Genomic DNA, 19,430 nt, shown 5'->3' on the forward strand with positions numbered 1-19,430 from the left:
GGGAGAGTAGGAGGGAGTGCGGGAGGGAGTGCGTCGGAGAATGCGGGAGGGAGTGTGGGAGGGAGTGCAGGAGACAGTGCGAGAGGGAATGCGGGAGGGAATGCGGGAGGGAATGTTGGAAGGGACGTAGGAGGGAGTGCAGGAGGGAGTGCGGGAGGGAATGTAGGAGGGAGTGCAGAAGGGAATGTAGGAGGGAGTGCAGGAGGAAGTGTAGATTAGATTTCCTACAGTATGGAAACAGGGCCTTTGGCCCGACAAGTTCACACCGACCCTCCGAAGAGTAACCCACCCAGCCCCGTTCCCCTACCCTATATTTACCCTTGACTTACACTACGGGCAATTTAGCATGGCCAATTCACCTGACCTGCACATCTTTGGATTGTGGGAGGAAACCGGAGCACCCAGAGGAAACCCACACAGACATGGGGAGAATGTGCAAACTCCACACAGAGGTGGGAATTGAACTTGGGTCCCTGGTGCTGTGAGGCAGCAGTGCTAACCACTGAGCCACTGAAACTAGGTAGACCATCTGGCATCAATGTAGCCACCTGCAGTGACAGTGGTAAAAAACCTCCTCAGTAAAATCTGGAGGCTAGTGCTGTCTCACAGACTAGGCAGAAACAGCCTGACAGAGTCATACTCACAGAATTGTACCTTACAATGTCCCAGACATTACCATTACCATTCCTGGATATATCCTGTCTCACCGACAGGACAGTCCCAGCAGAGATGGTGGAACAGTGTATAGAACAACCTGATTATCCGAACATGACAGGCGAGGAGTATTTTGTTCGGATAACTGTGCGTTTGGATAACTGATTGTTCAGATAACAGATAACGGGACCTTGAGATCTCTGAAATTTGGACAATTGATGCTCAGATAACTGAGGTTGTTCTGTATACAGTTGGGAGGGAGTTGCCCTTCAAGACCTCAGCATTGACATGTAACCCCATGGTCAAATAAGTCTAAGGAAACCTCATGCTGATTACAACGCACTGTCCTCCCTTGGCCAATGAATCGGTAATCTTCCACATTGAACAACACTTGGAGCAAGCACTGAGGGTGGCAAGCACATAAAATGTCCTCTTGGATAAGGAATTTCAATGTCCATCACCATCAGCAGCAATACTACTAATCGAGCTGGTTGGGTCGCCAAGGACATAGCTGCTAGACAGGGTCAACGGCAGGTGGTGAGATGACCAACTGGAGGGATAAATATGCAGTCAGGTCTTCTATAATATGATGGCTGTGTTTTTGTGCAACGACATGTTGTAGAAAAATCATGCTTTAAAACAGCGCTTAAAGTGTTGGCGCTGTAATTGCGTTACTGCCAACATACATTTTAAAAGTTTGCGCTGTAGAAACAGCATCTGCAATTCGTCAATCGGGTTACAGCGAATGCGCATTGACGAAATGCACGTTATAACATAACGACCTGTACTTGACCTCATCCTTGACGATTTGCCAGCTGCAGCTGCACTTACCACGACAGTATTGGTACAACCTTTACATTGAGATTTCCCTCCATCCTGTTACGTGAGACTATCACTGTGATCAATGGGACGGACATCGACAGATCTAACAATTCAAGACTAGGCATCTATGAGGTGTTATGGGCCAACAGCAGCAGAATTGGACTTCAGCACAATCTTCAACCCCATTGCCCAGCATATCCCCTACTCAACCATTACCAACAAGCCAAGGGGATCACCCCTGGTTCAATGGTGAGGGTATGCCAGGAGCAGCACCAGGCATACCTGAAAATGAGGTGTCAACCTTGTGATGCCACAAAACAGAACCACTTACATGTCAAATAGCATAAGCAGCAAGTTCTAGACAAAGCTAAGCAATCCCACAACCAACACCAGAGCTAAGTTCTGCTGTCCTGCGACATCCAGTCATGAATGGTGGTGGACAATTAAACAATTCACAGAGAAGGAGAGTCACAAGTATCTTCATCCTCAACAATGGAAGAGTCCAATGCAAATGAGAAGGCTGAAGCATTCACAGGAATATGCGGCCAAAAGTGTCGAGTGGATGATCTATTTTGGCCTCCTCTAGTGGTCACCAGATCACAGATACCAGTCTTGCCAATTTGATTCATTCCACATGTTATCAAGAAACAGTTGCAGGCACTGGACACTGCAAAGGCTATGGTCCTTGACAACATTTCAGCAATAGTACTGATGACTTGTACTCCAGAACTATTCACACCTCTGGCCAAGCTCTTTCAGTACAATTACAACTCTGGAATCTCCCCGACAATGTGGAAATTTGCCCAGATATGTCCAGTGTACAGAAAGCAGGACAAATACCACCCAGCCAATTACTGCTCCAACAGCCTACTCTCGATCATCAGTAAAGTGATGGAAGGTGCCACCAAGCTGCACCTGCTCAACAATAACCAGCTCAGTGACACCCAGTTTGGGTTCCACTAGGGTCACTCAGCTCCTGACCTCATTACAGCCTTGGTTCAAACATGGGCAAAAAGGAGCTGAATTCCAGAAGGGAGGGGAGACTGACAGCCCTTGACATCAAGGCTACATTTGACAGAGTGTGGTATCAAAAGGCCCTCGGAAAATTGAGGTTAATTAGAATCAGAGGGAAAACTCTCCCCTGCTAGACTTATATCTGGCACAAAAGAAGACATTTCTGCAGGAGTTCCTCAGGGTAGTGTCCTAGACCCATTTCCAGCTGCTTCATCAATGACCTTTACTCCATTGTAAGGTTAGTAGTGAGAATGTTTGCTGATGATTGCACTATGTTCAGCTTCGTTCACAACTCCTTAGAAACTGAAGCAGTTTCCCTTGGTGGAGTGATTAATGATGAAGATTACAATGATGGAAATTTAAGGGGAGAAGGTTTAGAGGAAATGTGAAGAAAAATCTTTTCATGCAGAGAATAATGGGAATTTGGAACTCACTGTCTGTAAGGGTGGTTGAGGCAAAAACCCTCATTACATTTAACAATTATTTAGATGTATACTTACGATGCCAAGGCTTGGGGCTGGAAAATGGAATTAAAAGCTTTCTTTTAACCAGTAAAGATACAAAGGGCCAAAAGGTTTTTCTCCGTGCTGTAGACCTCTGACTGTCTGACTCGATATCTTTGCACGCAGAACAGCCTGAACAATATCCAGGTTTGGGCTGAAAAGTGACAAGTAACATTCGCAACACACAATCATGAGGCAATGATCATCTCTAAAAATGAAGAGTCTAACAATTGCCCCCGATCTTCAAAGGTATTGCCATCATTAAATCCCCCACACTTAACATCTTTGAGGTTATCATTGATCTAAACTTGAACTGGACTCACCATATAAATACACTGGCAATAGGACCTGGTCAATGGCGAGGAATCCTGCAGTGAGTAAATCTCTGCCTGACTTTCCAAAGCCTGTCCACCATCTACATGGCACAAGTTAGAAGCGTGGTGGAATACTCCCCACTTGCCTGGATGAGTGCAGCTCCAACAACACTCAAGAAGCTTGACACTGTCCAAGACAGAGAAGCCCATTGATTGGCAAACCATCCACCAACATTCATTCTCTCCATCACCAATGCTCAGTAGCAGCTCTATGTGCTAGTTACAAGAATCACTGCAGAAATTCACCAAGGCTCCTTAGACAGCACCTTCAAAACCCATGACCACTTCCATCGAGAAGAACAAGGATGGCAGATCCATGGCAACACCACTATCTGAAAGTTTCTCTTCAAGTCACTCACCATCCTAACTTGGAAATACATCTCTGTTCCTTCACTGTTGCTGGGTAAAAAGTTTGGGATTCCGTCCCTAACATCACTCTATGTGTCCCTTCACCAAATGAACTGTAACAGTTCAAGAGGCAGCTCAGCACCAGTTTTTCAGGGCAATTCAGGAGGAGAAATAAATGTTGTCACAGCCAGCATCCCCCAAGCACTTTAATGAATGAAAAAAGTACAGATTTATAACAGTGATTCCAAGGATAAGAAATTCCAATTAAGGTGATAGATTGGAGAATTTAGTGCTGTTTTCAATGTCAAGGAGGAGACTGAGAAAAGATATGATTGAAGCTATCAAAATCATCTGACATCCAGTCAGACGAAACAGGGAGCAACTGTTCCCATTTGCAAAAGTATCAAGAATGAGAGGGCACATAGATAATTTGTAAAAAAAAAAGTACATGTGATTTGAGAAAAATCTTTTCCCACACAGGAAAGTAGTTAAGGTCTGGAATGTACTGCCTGCCTGTGTATTGGAGACAGTATCAGCTGAGGGTTTTTATTGGATGATTATTTCAATAAAAACAATGTACATTATACTTTACATTAGATTACATTACAGTGTGGAAACAGGCCCTTCGGCCCAACAAGTCCACACCGACCCACCGAAGCGCAACCCACCCATACCCCTACATTTACCCCTTACCTAACACTACGGGCAATTTAGCATGGCCAATTCACTGACCTGCACATCCATACAACCTCCAAATTTGGAGATGCAGGTGTTAACTTTACAAAGTTAAAAGTCACACAACGCCAGGTTATAGTCCAACTGGTTTATTTGGAAGCACGAGCTTTCAGAGCGCTGCTCCTTCATCAATATCCATAATACCAAGTGAGAATCCCAAGGTAACTACCCAGAGGGCTTACTGGAAATACTTTTCAGACACTGACTTTCATTTTGAACCTGTGCTGGAAACTCATTTGAGAGAGAAATGTGTATTAAGTGACAAGTAACATGTGCTAAGCAATATGTCTAAGCATGAGTTTAAAATAATAAACCAATTTTAGATAAAGAAGTTACCATTATTTCCAGACTGAGTGCTGGGATACAGTTATTGGAATAAAAGTGGAGTTAAGTGCTTTTGAAGATATTTAAAATAAGAAAATGTATTAAAGCTAGGAATAGTTTCAAACTGGAAGAAAACTAACATCAGCAGCATAATAATTAAGCAAGAAATAACTATAGTTCTGGAAGGGAAGTTGAAATTTTAATTAGTTCAAGCCCATCAAAGTCTCTCTCTCACCACCCGCCCCCCCCTACCCCGGAGATGAACTAGACTGGATTTTGCTGGAGACACAGTGCGAGATGCTCTTAGAATTGCATCAATGTTTATAACCTGTACCAGGATGTACTGGTTCTGATATAAAGCTGTTGTTTCTGTTTAATCTATAAAGGTGGCTTGACTCATTCCTACTGCGCGTTTAAAAATATGTCTTACAAGGGAATAGAGTTTTCTCTGTTGTTTATCTTCACTTCTGTCATTTATACACTTAATACTAAAACAAAAGCTGCAACATTGTGTGTTTGTGCTTCAGTAAAGTAATCACTAATAACAAAAACCTAAATCAAAGTTATCCAGTCCTATCTATTCTCCTGTTAAAACTCTGTCTTATCAGATATTAAGATCACTGGGCACTAACCCCATAACAAATATGGTCTCGATTCCAATACTGTTTATAATGTGTGTGTTTGTGTATATCTCTGTATATCAGAGTGTGTTGGTGGATCTGTGTCAGTGTGAGGATGTGGATCCATATGTGTGTTTGTGTTTTGAGTATTGATATGTCTGTGTACACATATTACCATCCATGTGCAGAAATCTGTGTAGGTGTGTGTTGCTTTGTGGGCCTGTTTGTTTGGACATGTGGCTATGCTTGTGTGTGGTTTGGACATAGGGTCTCTGTGGACCAAGCCAGAGGGGTGAGAGTGACTCTGAGAGAGAGTGAATATGTATGTGAGTCTGTGTGTTTGTGGATGGGTGTGGGCATCTGTATGGGCATTGTATGTGGTTCCACCTCTGAGCCTGTGTGTTTGCAATGATATCTGTGAAACTGTCTGTAATGAGATTGTACATATGTGTGTACGTCTGTCTATTTGTGGTTTTTTTTTGTCAGTGTGTGGGTCTGTGTATCACATTATTCCCCTTGATATTTACTGTGCTGTTGTCCACTAAGTTCTTGAGCACTGGGTGAAGTCCCCAATGATAGAATACCTTTGAGATGGAGGGGAGGGGAAGGAAAAGAAATTGAATCCTTGTGATCCCGAATGACTGCATGCTGAAACCCTTGGCTCAGTGTGAATGGTTGATAAAACCCTGAATGAGATAGTAATTCCTTGAGTCGAACTTACAGCTCTCTATTTCCAAAGTACAGTTCTGCTCATCTAGGGGGTATCTGCGCAAGTCCATCATACAAGCTGCTGTGGTGGTGATCCTAAAAATAAGAAAACCAGAAACAACAGTTAGTGTGGGCTCTCATCAGGCCAGTCAGAATCCCAACTAGTCACACCTCAGCTGTTCATACTGAGCCTTAAATCCCATCACTGCGTTCTAAAGACACCAACACGGAATCTTCCTATGGTCCTGACTCTACCTCACAGCTGTTGTTCCATTAACTGGCAAATTTGAGGGAGCTCTGATGGCGCATCAGAGTAAAGGTATTGCCAGTTGGTCACATGTGCTGCAGAATAGCTATTATTGAGAATATGGTGCTGGAAAAGCACAGCAGGTCAGGCAGCATCTGAGGAGCAGGAGAATCAACGTTTCGGGCACAAGCCCTACATCAGGAATAAAAGGTTTATGCCTGAAACGTTGATTCTCCTGCTCCTTGGATGCTGCCCTATCTGCTGTGATTTTCCAGCACCACACTCTCAACTCTGATCTCCAGCATCTGCAGTCCTCACATTCTCCTAGCAGAATAACCATTGCCCAATATATAACCAGAATGTTCTTTGCTCCTTTCTGATTTCCATCTCTACCAAGGGGCGAGACTGAGTCTGTGTGTAACATCTCACCTGAAAGACAGATAGGCACTCTCATTGATTTTGATTGTCCTCCTTATCAGTTAGTCTAGACAATGTCAGGGAGGGTCTGCAAGGGGACCGACCACTGTCGGGTTGATAATGGAAAATACTCAGATTTGGGGAAGGAGTTTGCTTTGGGTTTTTTAATTTTGTTTTAACAAAGTTCCATTTATCAAAATACTCAAGATTTGTCTAGCTCATCAGATCTCTTAAGCACATCCCACCAGATTATTCAACAAACCTCTTGAAATATTTAGTCTAATCTCACCAGATCCCTCAAACATATCTCACCAAATGGATCAACACAACCTCACTTGATGCTTCAAACGTATCTCACTAGATCTCTCAAACATTTCTCACTAGACCATATACAACCACTTTCTCAAGACCAATGAGGAATAGGCAATAAATGTTCTCTTGCCTGTGACAACCATATCCAAGAAAGAATAAAGAACAATGTATTGGAAGGCTGGGACTGTTTAAGTGTGGATAATTCACATGGTCAAGATGGCTTGGTACCTCAGCTTTTTAAAAGATATGTGTTGGAGACAGCAGAGGGTCCAATTTTCCTGGGGTACAGAGGGATAGGAGTGCCAGAGGATTGAGGTTGACAAATGATTGCCAAATATTCAAGAAAGCATACAAGGACATTTTTAGTAACTACAGGCGAGTCAGTTTAACATCAGAGGTGTTTAAGCTTTTAGACACAATAATGAAGGAAGACACCCCAGCACTCAGAGAGGATTGAGTGAATGGAGGAGAGCCAGCATTGGTTAGGAAAAGACAGATGGTTTTTCAACAAATCTTGTTGAATATTTTGAAGAAGTAAAAATTCAGATTCTGCTGGAGTCAGGCCCCTAAAGCCACCCAGCAAAGGGAGAAATTTTTTTGTGGGCGGCACGGTGGCACTGTGGTTAGCACTGCTGCCTCACAGCGCCAGAGACCCGGGTTCAATTCCCGCCTCAGGCAACTGTCTGTGTGGAGTTTGCACATTCTCCCTGTGTCTGTGTGGGTTTCCCACAGTACATAAATGTGCAGGTTAGGTGAATTTGCCATGCTAAATTGCCCGTAGTGTTAGGCGAAGGGGTAAATGTTGGGCAATGGGTCTGGATGGGTTGCTCTTTGGAGGGTCGGTGTGAATTTGTTGGGCCGAAGGGCCTGTTTCCACACTGTAGGTAATCTAATCAATGTTGATGAAGGGAATGTGGTGGATGTTGTCTATGTGGATTTTAAGAAATTGTATGACTAAGTATCACACAAAAGATGATTGATAACATTGAGAACTATGGAATAGGATCATTAATGCTCAACTGGAAACTAACTGGCTTAAGAACAGGAAACAGAGAGTTATAGTAAATGTTGTTCAAACTGCAGGATAATAGGTAGAGGTGTTCACCAAGGGGCAGTGCTGAGATCTAGGCTTCTTTTCCTACAATTAATTGATTTGGAAATTGGAATACAGAACAGAATCTTACAATCTACTGATGATAACAAACATGTGGCAAACAGCAAAGCTGATACTAATCAACTCCAACAAGATATAGATTGGCACAACGGGAAGACAAGAGGCAGATAGAGTTTAACACAGTGAATTATGAAGTGATGTAGTTTTGGTGGAACATGTAGGGAGAGGAAATACAGAATGAATGGCCAATCTCTAAGTAATTTGCAGGGACAGGGGATGTACGTTGATCATTAAAGATTTTCAGACAGTGTTTAGCAAATCCTATGGGACTCTGGGTTTCATAAATCGAGATATTGATACAAAACCTGAACCTTTATAAAGATCTGGTTCATCCACAACTACAGCAGTGCATTCAGTTTTGGTCTTGATACTTTAGGAAGGACATGAGGGACCTTGAGAGGTTGCAGGAAGATTTACCAGAATGTTTGAGAGATCAGAAATGTTAATGACAAGGAGAAAGTTGGAGAAGGTGAGGTTGTTCTCTGTGGAGTGAAAGAGATTGTGGGGGAGATTTGAATAAGGTGGACAAAATAAAGAGAGGTTGGGCCTCCAGGAAACATGGCAAAACTTGCCATTTGGCCCCATTGAGCCTTAAAGTGCTAAATGGACACCCTGTTATTCTGAGACTGTCTCCTGTTAAACGTTGATCATTAAACGTTTATTAAACCTCAAACACCAAAAATCAAAGAAAAGATATTCCCACTGGCTGACAGTACACTCCGCAAGAAATTTAAGGTTTTGGACAAAAGATTCGGGGGGGAATGTAAGGAAGAACACTTTGCAGACATACAAATCAGAAGAATGAATTTACCATTCAGTCCCTCAAGCTTGCTTAACCATTCAATAAGGTCACGGCTGATCTGATTGTACCTGTAATCTTAACCACATTCCTGATAACCCAAGATAATCTTTCATTCCCTTCTATTCCTCTGCCTTAAAAATATCAAGGGCTCTGTTTCCACAGCCTTTTGAGGGAGAGATCAAAGTCTCATGAGTTTGAGAAAAGCTGTGCCTCATCTCTATTCTAAATGGGGATAATAATTGAGCCTCCATTCTACATTCTCTCAAAAGAGGAGACATTCTCCACACATCCACCCTGTCACTACCTCTCAAGGTGTTGTAATTTTCAGGCAAGTCATCTCTTACTCTTCTGAACCCTGATGGATACAAGCCAATCCTGTCAAACCTTTCATCACAAGACAAATTGCCCATTCCAGGTATGAGTCTAATCAACCTTCTTTGAGTTGCTATACTGCCTCTAACACATTTACATCCTTCCTTGAATATGGCGTCTAGTGCTGTACACAACACTCCACATGCAGTGTCACCTGTGCCCTGCATCACTGAAGCATAATCTGTTACTTTTATATTTAATTTTTCCTTAAGTTACATTTGCCCAAAACATCAATTTTCCTGCTTCTTGGATGCTGCCTGGCCTGCTGTGCTTTTCCAGCACCACTCTAATCTAGACAGCCGATAGCTTTCATAATTACGTGTCTTACCTTCATAATGACCATTTGCATTTCAGCAAGTTTAGTTACCTTATCTAGGTTTGTTACATCTTGCTAACCAAAAAAACAACTCATTAATTCATACTCTCTGCTTCTTATCAGCCAGTCAATCTTCTATCCAAGCCAATATGTTACCCTTAACACCACAAACTTTTATTTTCAACAGCAGCAAATTCCTTCTGGAAGTCGAAATACAATATATCAACTGGTTCCTCTTTATCGGCTGTCTAGATTAGAGTGGTGCTGGAAAAGCACAGCAGGCCAGGCAGCATCCGAGGAGCAGGAAAATTGATGTTTTGGGCAAATGTAACTTAAGGAAAAATGGGGGGGGGGTGGGGCGGGGGAGAAGGTAGCAAAGAGTACAATAGGTGAATGGGGGTGGGCATGGAGGTGATAGGTCAGAGAGGAGGGTGGGGGGAGTAGCAAAGAGTACAATGGGTGGATGGAGGTGCAGATGAAGGTGATAGGTCAGAGGGGAGGGTGGAGTGGATAGGTGGGAAGGGAGATTGGCAGCTGGGTCAGATCATGAAGACAGTGCTAAGCTGGAAGGTTGGAACTGGGGTAAGGTTGGTATCAACAACATAGGAACAGAAAGAGATGAGGATCTGAGCAGAGAATATAGGAAATTAGGTATGAGGTTAACAAGTAGGTCCTCAAGGATGGTAATATCTGGAACACTCCTGGTGCCACGTGCTAGAATAAGAATAGGAGGATAGAGCAGATGAAGGTGTGGCTGAGCAGCTGATGCAGGGGGGGTAGGGATTCACATTTCTGGATCATTGGAATGTCTTTGGAATAGAGAAGGATGGTTGGCACCTGACTTCAAAGGGGACTAATATCCTGGAGGGGAAATTTGGAAGAGCTACTTGGGAGGATTTAAACTAGTAAGGGGGGAGGGATCCTAAAGAAATAGTGAAAAAATAGATAAGTCTGAGGCTGGTACAGTTGAGAAGAGGCGTAAGTCAGTCAAGGCAGGCAGGAGCAAGGCAGAGAACATGGTAGGACTAATATATTGAATTGCATTTATTTCGATGCAAGAGGCCTAACAAGTAATGCAGATCAACTAGGGCAACATTGGGAACATGTGACTGGGATATCATAGCTGTTACAGAAAAGTGGCTCAGGGATGAATATAGATATGACAGGAAGGATAGAAAGAAGAGGTAGGCAAGAGAAGAGGTGGAGTGCCGCTCTTAGTTAGGAAAAAATATATGGCTGTACTTTGGGAGGATATTCCTGGGAGTATTTGGGTGGAACTGAGCAACAAAAGAGGGATGATCATCTTCTTGGAATTGTACTATAGGCCCCCCAGTGGTCAGTGGGAAATTGAGAAGCAAATTTGTAAGGAAATCTCAGATGTCTATAAGAATGATATGGTTGTAATGGTAGAGAATTTTAACTTTTCAAACATAAACTGGGACTGACATAGTGTTAAGGGCTTGGATTAAAATTTTCTTATTCAATATAGAACATTACAGTGCAATGCAAGCCCTTTGGCCCTCAATGTGGAAAAACTCTGAAGCCCATCTAACCTACACCATTCCACTTTCATCCATATGTTTATCCAATGACCATTTAAATGCCTTTAAAGTTGGTGAATCTATGACAGTTGCAGGCAGGGCATTCCATGCCCTTACTACTCTCTGACATCTGTCCTATGTCTATCTCCCCTCAATTTAAAGCGATGTCCCCTCATGCTAGCCATCACCATCTGAGGAAAAAGGCTCTCACTGTCCACCCTATCTAACCTGACAGAAGCTGACAGGTGACCTCTGTAAAATCATGAGAGGCATGGATATGTTGACTAAGGTCTTTTTCCCAGGGCAGGGGAATCCAAAACTAAAGGATTTCGAGTGGCAGGGGAAAGATATAAAATGGATCTAAGGGCCAAACTTTTCATGCAGAGGGTGGTGCATAGAGTGTGCTGCCAGAAAATGGCACGGTGGTTAGCACTACTACCTCACAGCGCCAGAGACCTGGGTTCAATTCCCGCCTCAGGCGACTGTCTGTGTGGAGTTTGCACATTCTCCCCATGTCTGTGTGGGTTTCCTCTGGGTGCTCCAGTTTCCTCCCACATTCCAAAAATGTGCAGGGTAGGTGAATTGGCCATGCTAAATTGCCTGTAGTTTTAGGTGATGGGGTAAATGTAGGGGAATGGGTGTGAGTGGGTTGCGCTTCGGCGGGTCAGTGTGGACTTGTTGGGCCGAAGGGCCTGTTTCCACACTGTAAGTAATCTAATCTAAGACATGATGAAGGCTAGTACCATTACTACATTTAAAAGACATCTGGATGAGTATCTGAATAGGAAGGGTTTAGAGGGATATGGGCCAAATCAAGACAAATGGGGCTAGAGTAATTCAGGATATCTGGTCTGATGAGTTGGAGTAAAAGGGTCTGTTTGTATACTGTGTGACTCCCAACTACCTTCTATTCGCTTCCTCACACCCTGCTTGCTGCAAGGACTCCATTCCATTCTGCTACTTTCTCTATATCCATCACAGAATCGTCATAGAATCCCTCCAGTATGGAAACAGGCCATTTGGCCCATCAAGCCCACACCGACCCTCCGAAGAGTATCCCACCCAGGTCCATTTCCCTTCCCTATTACTTTATATTTTCCCCTTACTAACGCACCTAACCTACACATCCCGGAACACTATGGGCAATTGAGCATGGCCAATTCACCTGACCTGCACATCTTTGGACTGTGGGAGGAAACCGGAGCACCCGGAGGAAACCCACGCAGACACAGGGAGCATGTGCCTGATGGTCCCTAGTGCTGTGAGGCCACTGTGCCACCATATCTGTTCTGATGAATCAAAAAGTTCTGAAGAAGAGTTACTGGACTTGAAACATCAGGTGACAACCACCTGATGAAGGAGCAGCGCTCTGAAAGCTAATGCTTTCAAATAAACCTGTTGGACCAAAACCTGGCGTTGAGTTTTTTAACTCTGTACACCCCAGTCCAACACCGGTGTCTCCAAATCATTTGCTTCTAAAGAGACTGTAGATATCAGTAATTGAGAAAATGCTGCAGTTTAGTATTCTGGAGCTTTAACAATGTCTTGAACATATCACAGTGTAATCAAATAGAGGCAGCACAGTTTTAAAATGAGGGAAATGCATTTGTTTAATTAGGCGAGACCACTCTCTTTCATCTTGTAATCCAAGTCCAGGTAGCATTCAGACTGATTAAGCACCAATTGGAATTGTCCATCGTTCAGCTTTATGTTTACCTCTGCCGCTGCCCATCACACAGAAATGAAACTTGCCTTACAGAAAGATTCTCAAATTAACAAGAGAATTCAATCTTGTCAGAGGATTTTATAGTGCGGGATGTGACCATTTGGCCTAGTGAGCCTGTGCTGTCTTCAGACTGCACTCTCAGACTAGTCCCTTGCAACCCATCCAACCCCAATAGCCCCAATAGATTTTCCTGGTGATCGTATGAATGATATAACTAATATTTGACAGTTATTATTGAATCTGCTACCGTTATCCTTTTAGGTAGCCTGTTCCACATTGCACTGACTCACTATCATAAAAGATCTTTTCAGTTCAACTCTGGCTTTTATGCCCATGTATTTACCTTTTAGTTACGGAGCCTACTTTTGATGTTAGCCACCCAGTTAATTAATGGATAGAGGTACGTTAAGCTGGAGGATGCATGAACTGCCATAGCACCTACCTGAGTCCGTACAAGACAGTGCCATCAGGGTGCAGGCGGATCATACGGTTTTTCACGGTCACCCCGTGGAGAAAGGATTTCTTGTCGTTCAGGAAGTACGTGTCTGGGAGCCACAGCTGATCAGCCACCCGATTGTCCAGGGTGAGATTGAGCGGGAGAGCCGTATATGACAAACGCTTGTCCCTCCAACCTTGTTGGAAATACATGGTAATAGTATAATCCTGCAAAACAAAAACATCGGTCAATTATACCTGCCTTGCTGATCAAACCCAAATATTAAAAGGAGCATTTTTTAATCACTGTCTCGGTTAAACATGCACAACACTTGCTGTTCTGTGTTTTGCTGTGGGTAGCTTGTTTTTCGCGACATTGCTCACCCAATGTTTTCGGGAGTGAACACATGGTGTCTGCTGATACGCCTGGTGCAGTGCCGAGGGTGTGCTACACAGCCGAACCTACTGAGGAATTAAACCAAAGACCTGACTGCCCCCTCAGTCAAATGTAATAGACCCTCGTATATTTATCCATTTTTCCACAGTATCTATCCCCCAAGCAATATCACAAAACAGATGACCTGCCCACTATCATGCTGCTGCACATAAGTGCATATTACAAAACAATTTGAAAACACTTAATACAAAGTAGTCTTTTGGCTGGAGAGCATTATGTGACATCTGGAGCAAGTGCTGTATCAATGCAAATTTTCTTTTCTCATTTTAATGGCTGTGAAGGATTGGGACATGCTGTAGTGGTAGACTGTAAAAAGTTATGAATAACAGCACTGACTATTTTCAGAGAAAGAAAACACAAAACGTCCATCAGCAACTGCAGATAAGCCCATGTTAGTACGACAGGAAAGACCTCCACATATTATACTATTGAGCAGTTTTAAACAAAAGCTTTAATAAACACAGACTAGTGACAGTATGTTCTTACATAACAGACAAAGAGTATTACAACATTAAAAGACAAGCAATTTGTACGAGAATCATCTTCTTAGTTTTGACTCTTTAAAAGCTGTGGACGACAATAACAAGAACATTTTTCAAAATGGATTTACCAGGATATCTGCATAATTTTGTAGCAAGGAGTTTTGGTACCTGTTGCAATCTCTTTTTGGCTGTTGATTCCTGTAATGTGCCGTCTACCAGGAACAGAAAGTTTGAAGTGAAGCTGGTTCATTCTCAAGTAACTAAGCAGGTTAGAATTGGAGACAAATTACAAACACGTAGACACAGAAAAAGAGTAAGACACTGGAAGGTGTGTTACTGCTCTCCACAGCAGAAGCTGTTTGTTCTCTTCGGTAAAAAGAGTCAGTTAAACATCGCGATAACCACTTCCATTTCCTGCAGCAGTTGCTATGAGCTGTGAATTTTTGAACTAGTAAGTAAGAAACACTTTCCAAGTGAATCAGTTGCTCTGTATTAGCTGCAGAAAGCTTTCCATCCCTAAAGCTTTCCCAAGGTATATCAGGAAAAAAAAAGAATGGCTAGAGTAAGATTAGGGCCAATGAAGGGCAGTAGTGGGAAGTTGTGCGTAGAGTCCGAGGAGATATGAGAAGCACTAAATTAATAGTTTTCATCAATATTCACACTGGAAAAAACAGAATACTGAGATGCAGGCTACTGGACAAGACGGGATTGAGGTTCACAACAAGGAGGTGTTAGCAATTCTGGAGAGTGTGAAAATAGATAACTCCTCTGGGCTGCATTAGTTCCCTGGGAAGCCAGGGAGGAGATTACAGAGCCTTTGCCTTTGATCTTTATGCCGTCATTGTCTATAGGAATAGTGCCAGAAGGCTGGAGGATAGCAAATGTTGTCCCCTTGTTCAAGAAGGGGAGTAGAGACAACCTTGTTAATTATTGACCAGTGAGCTTCAGTTGTGGGTAAAGTGTTGGAAAAGGTTAAAAGAGATAGGATTTATATTCATTGACAATGGAATAAGTTGATTAGGGATAGTCAACACAGTTTTGTGAAGGGTAGGTCGTGCCTCACAAACATTACTGAGTTCTTTGAGAAGGTGACCAAACAGGTGGATAGGGTAAAGCAGTTGATGTGGTGTATATGGATTTCAGTAAGGCGTTTGATAAGGTTCCCCATGGTAGGCTATTGCACAAAATATGGAGAAATGGAATTGAGGGTGATTTGGCAATTTCTGATCCAAACTGGCTAGCTGAAAGAAGGCAGAGGGTGGTGGTTGATGGGAAATGTTCATTCTGGAGTTCAGTTACTAGTGGTGTACTGTAAGGATCTGTTTTGGGGCCACTGCTGTTTGTCATTTTTATAAATGACCTGGATGAGGGTGTTGAAGGATGAGTTAGTGGACACTAAGGTCAGTGGCGTTGTGGATAGTGGCAAAGGATGTTGTAGGTTACAGAGTGACATAGATGGGTTGAGAGGCAGCAAATGGAATTTAATGCAGAAAAGTGTGAGGTGATTCACTTTGGAAGGAGCAACATGAATAAAGAGTACTGGACTAATGGTAAGATTCTTGGTAGTGTAGATGAGCAGAGAGATCTCCGTATTCATGTACATAGATCCCTGAAAGTTGCAACCCTGGTTGATAGGGTTGCTAAGAAGGCATACGGTGTGTTGGCTTTTATTGGTAGAGGGATTGAGGTTTGGAGCTATGAGGTCATGCTGCAGCTGTTCAAACCTCTGGTGCGGCCACACTTGGAGTATCGCATACAGTTCTGGTCACCACATTATAGGAAGAATGTGGAAGATCTGGAAAGGGTTCAGAGGCAATTTATTCAGATGTTGCCTGGTACGGAGGGAAGGTCTTGTGAGGAAACGCTGAGGAACTTGAGGCTGTTTTCCGAAGAGAGAAGGTTGAGAGGTGATTTAATTGAGTGAATTAATTCATGAACATCATCTATCGACAAAAAGCCATGACCCACTCTCACGAGTATCCTCACATACAGGTGAGGAAGGACACCACTTTGACTGGGACAATACATCAATCCTAGGACAAGCCAAACAGAGACATGCACGAGAATTCCTAGAAGCATGGCATTCCAATTGGAACTCTATCAACAAACACATTGACTTGGATCCCATTTACCATCTCTTGAGAACAAGAACAGGAAATGACATCACCAACCCAAGGAAACCTAAACACATAAATAGAAAATGGGCCATACCACCAGTGCTTCACTGGAGGCTCACTGCTGATGGTACCTAGTATAGGGATGAAACGTCTGGAAACTAACCTTCCAGCTCAGTGATCAAACCTACATCCAGAACCTCAACCTGAGCTCCAAGTCTTGCTAATCAGTAGCTTTAGTTTAATTAGTACAGTTTTTCTTTAGTACAGAAACCTGGTCCATGCTTTCTATTGACTTTGAATTGAAGGTGAGATAAATTGGGATACAGTGCATTTATGAAAAATAATTACGTTTACCATTTGTTATAACTACATGAACATATCAGTGATGAGCTGGTGTGGCATGGTGTCAGTGATGACCCGGTTTGGAGAGTGTTTAGATGACGAAATAGCATGGGATGGGTTGGGTGATTAGCTGGTGTGGAGGAGGCATGGGTGTCGAGGCAGCTTTGGAGGGGGGGTGGGGTTGGTCAGTGATGAGGTGGAGTGGAAGGAACATGTTGGTGATGAGGTGGCGTGGAGGAGGTGTTGCTGAGCATGGGCACACCAAGTAGTCATTTCTTGCAATCTCCAAATTAAAAGTAATCTTTTACACTCTCTCTCTCTCTTTTCTGGTTTCATTTGTTTATAAAGGTCTAAATGGGTTGTCTATGTTTGGATTCCTCTTTGTCTATCACAGGGCAAAATGCAGAATGCTATGGCATGTAATGCTGTTGTAATGCTTGCTCAGAGGCATGCAGCCACTGAATACAAATTGTTTAAACACCAAGAGGGTAATGCGTGTCCTGTGATGCTGAGTGGAAATGTGAGATGCCTGCCCCCTGTAACTGGTGTTAGTGGACAGCTTGACATGATGGGTTTCATTGCCTGTGGTTCCTGGCCATCATTGCTCTGTGGGTCATCCCTTATGTTTCAGTATTGGTAGTTTGACTCATTGAATCCACCCTCTCCAAGACAGGTCAGGTCTCAGTGTCTCAGCTATTGTTTCGGTGGTGAACTGTTGCTTTTCTCCTTCATCATGGGTTGCATTCAGCTGCAGGAATACTAGTTCCCACAATTATCTATGCTTCTTTTTGAGCTTTTTGAGTCTTTTTGAGTGTGAAAGCCACTGTTACTGATGACTTAATTCATCTAATAGAGCATGGTGGTGTCACAACTCATGTCACATGGGAAATGCACTCGCTCCGAGAGATTCTGAAAGGAGTTAAGCACACATTACATTATCTTCTTGGTGTTTAAACAATCTGTATTCAGTGGCTGCATGCCTCTGAGCAAGCATTACGACAGCATTACATGCCATAGCATTCTGTATTTTGCCCTGTGATTGACATTTTGTACTGAATTCCTTTAAAATCAGCCTCAACAGTATTTGAATCAATAATCAATTTGTCCCTATAGTTTGAGTGTACAACATCATCACAATGATCTTCCTCATCTTCACCAGCTTCATCGCTGTCATCAGTTGTACCAGTCAATTCAGGATCCTAATTCCACAACGTATCATCACCAGCGCCATCACGCACATTAGCTATTCCACATTTTAGAAGTTTCTTTTGTCATTATTTGAGTCAAGTTCATTCCAAGATTCTTTGAGTTATTGGCATAATGTTGGTCATGAGGGTGCTCAAGTATTTCTACCTTTGCTGATACTTTTTTCACCGTCACCGTCAAGATCATGGATGCAAAATGTTGACTCTGTTTCTCTGTCCACAGTCACTTACAGACCTGCTGAGTTTCTCCAGCAATTTCTGTTTTCATTTTAGATTTCCAACACTGCAGTTCATTGATTTTTATGGTTTAGTTCATCATGTCTACTTGTCTCATCATCTATTGGACAGTGTTCTTGAGAGGGTTATTAATAAGGTTGAATAATACTCATAAGAGTACCACCAGAATAACAACTGTGTCAGTATTGGCTGATCCTCATCATGGTCTACGTGACTGGGGTATGAAATGCCCAGGATGAGCAAACTTGTTTCTCTGCATCGTCCTCTTGGTCTCAAACGCCTCATGCTTATGATCATGCAAACATCTTTCTCCTTTCCGGTGAACAATGCCTTTGTGCAATTTCTTTTTTGGGAGAATTTTGTGCATGAATATCGCCCAATGACTTTAATTTTGTGTCATCTGCCTTAAAAGGTAAACCCATTGTGAGCCAAGTCATCTTGGGGCCAGTCATCATTACAAGAGTGGTTTTCTCACCAGTCTTGGTCACAGTGTTGTTTGCTGGCACGTGGAAGTTCATCCACGTTTCCATTGCAGACTAATTGATTCTCGACTTGGAGATGCCGGTGTTGGACTGGGGTGTACAAAGTTAAAAATCACACAACACCAGGTTATAGTCCAACAGGTTTAGATTAGATTAGATTACTTACAGCGTGGAAACAGGTCCTTCGGCCCAACAAGTCCACACCGACCCGCCGAAGCGCAACCCACCCATACCCCTTTTTACCTAACACTGCAGGCAATTTAGCATGGCCAATTCACCTTACCTGCCCATCTTTGGACTGTGGGAGGAAACCGGAGCACCCGGAGGAAACCCACGCAGACACGGGGAGAATGTGCAAACTCCATACAGTCTGTTGCCTGAGTCGGGAATTGAACCCGGGTCTCTGGCGCTGTGAGGCAGCAGTGCTAACCACTGTGCCACCGTGCCGCCCACTAATTGGAAGCACACTAGCTTTCGGAGCGTCACTTCTTCATCAGGTGGTAGTGGAGGGCTCAATCCTAAAACACAGAATTTATAGCAAAAATTTACAGTGTGAAGTAACTGAAATTATACATTGAAAAATTGATTGTCTGTTGAGTCTTTCATCTGTTTGAATACCATGATAGTTTCACTTCTTTCATGTGTAAATCACAAAACCTTTTTT

The 19,430-nt window shown here is 43.1% G+C and overlaps 1 protein-coding gene across 2 annotated transcripts in view; it reads right to left on the reverse strand.

The window, feature by feature from the left end:
• LOC122557045 (gamma-aminobutyric acid receptor subunit beta-4-like) overlaps positions 1-19,430 on the reverse strand; it is a 160,936-nt gene that overhangs the window by 12,491 nt on the left and 129,015 nt on the right. For both annotated transcript variants that reach the window (XM_043704281.1, XM_043704282.1), the window contains 2 exons: positions 13,452-13,672; positions 6,116-6,198 (listed from right to left, as the gene is read on the reverse strand). In XM_043704281.1, coding sequence (XP_043560216.1) covers positions 6,116-6,198; positions 13,452-13,672 — 304 coding nt within the window. The remainder of the gene's footprint in view (positions 1-6,115; positions 6,199-13,451; positions 13,673-19,430) is intronic.

Source organism: Chiloscyllium plagiosum, chromosome 15 (assembly GCF_004010195.1).
Source record: "Chiloscyllium plagiosum isolate BGI_BamShark_2017 chromosome 15, ASM401019v2, whole genome shotgun sequence".
In the NCBI taxonomy this organism is placed as follows: Eukaryota; Metazoa; Chordata; class Chondrichthyes; order Orectolobiformes; family Hemiscylliidae; genus Chiloscyllium; species Chiloscyllium plagiosum.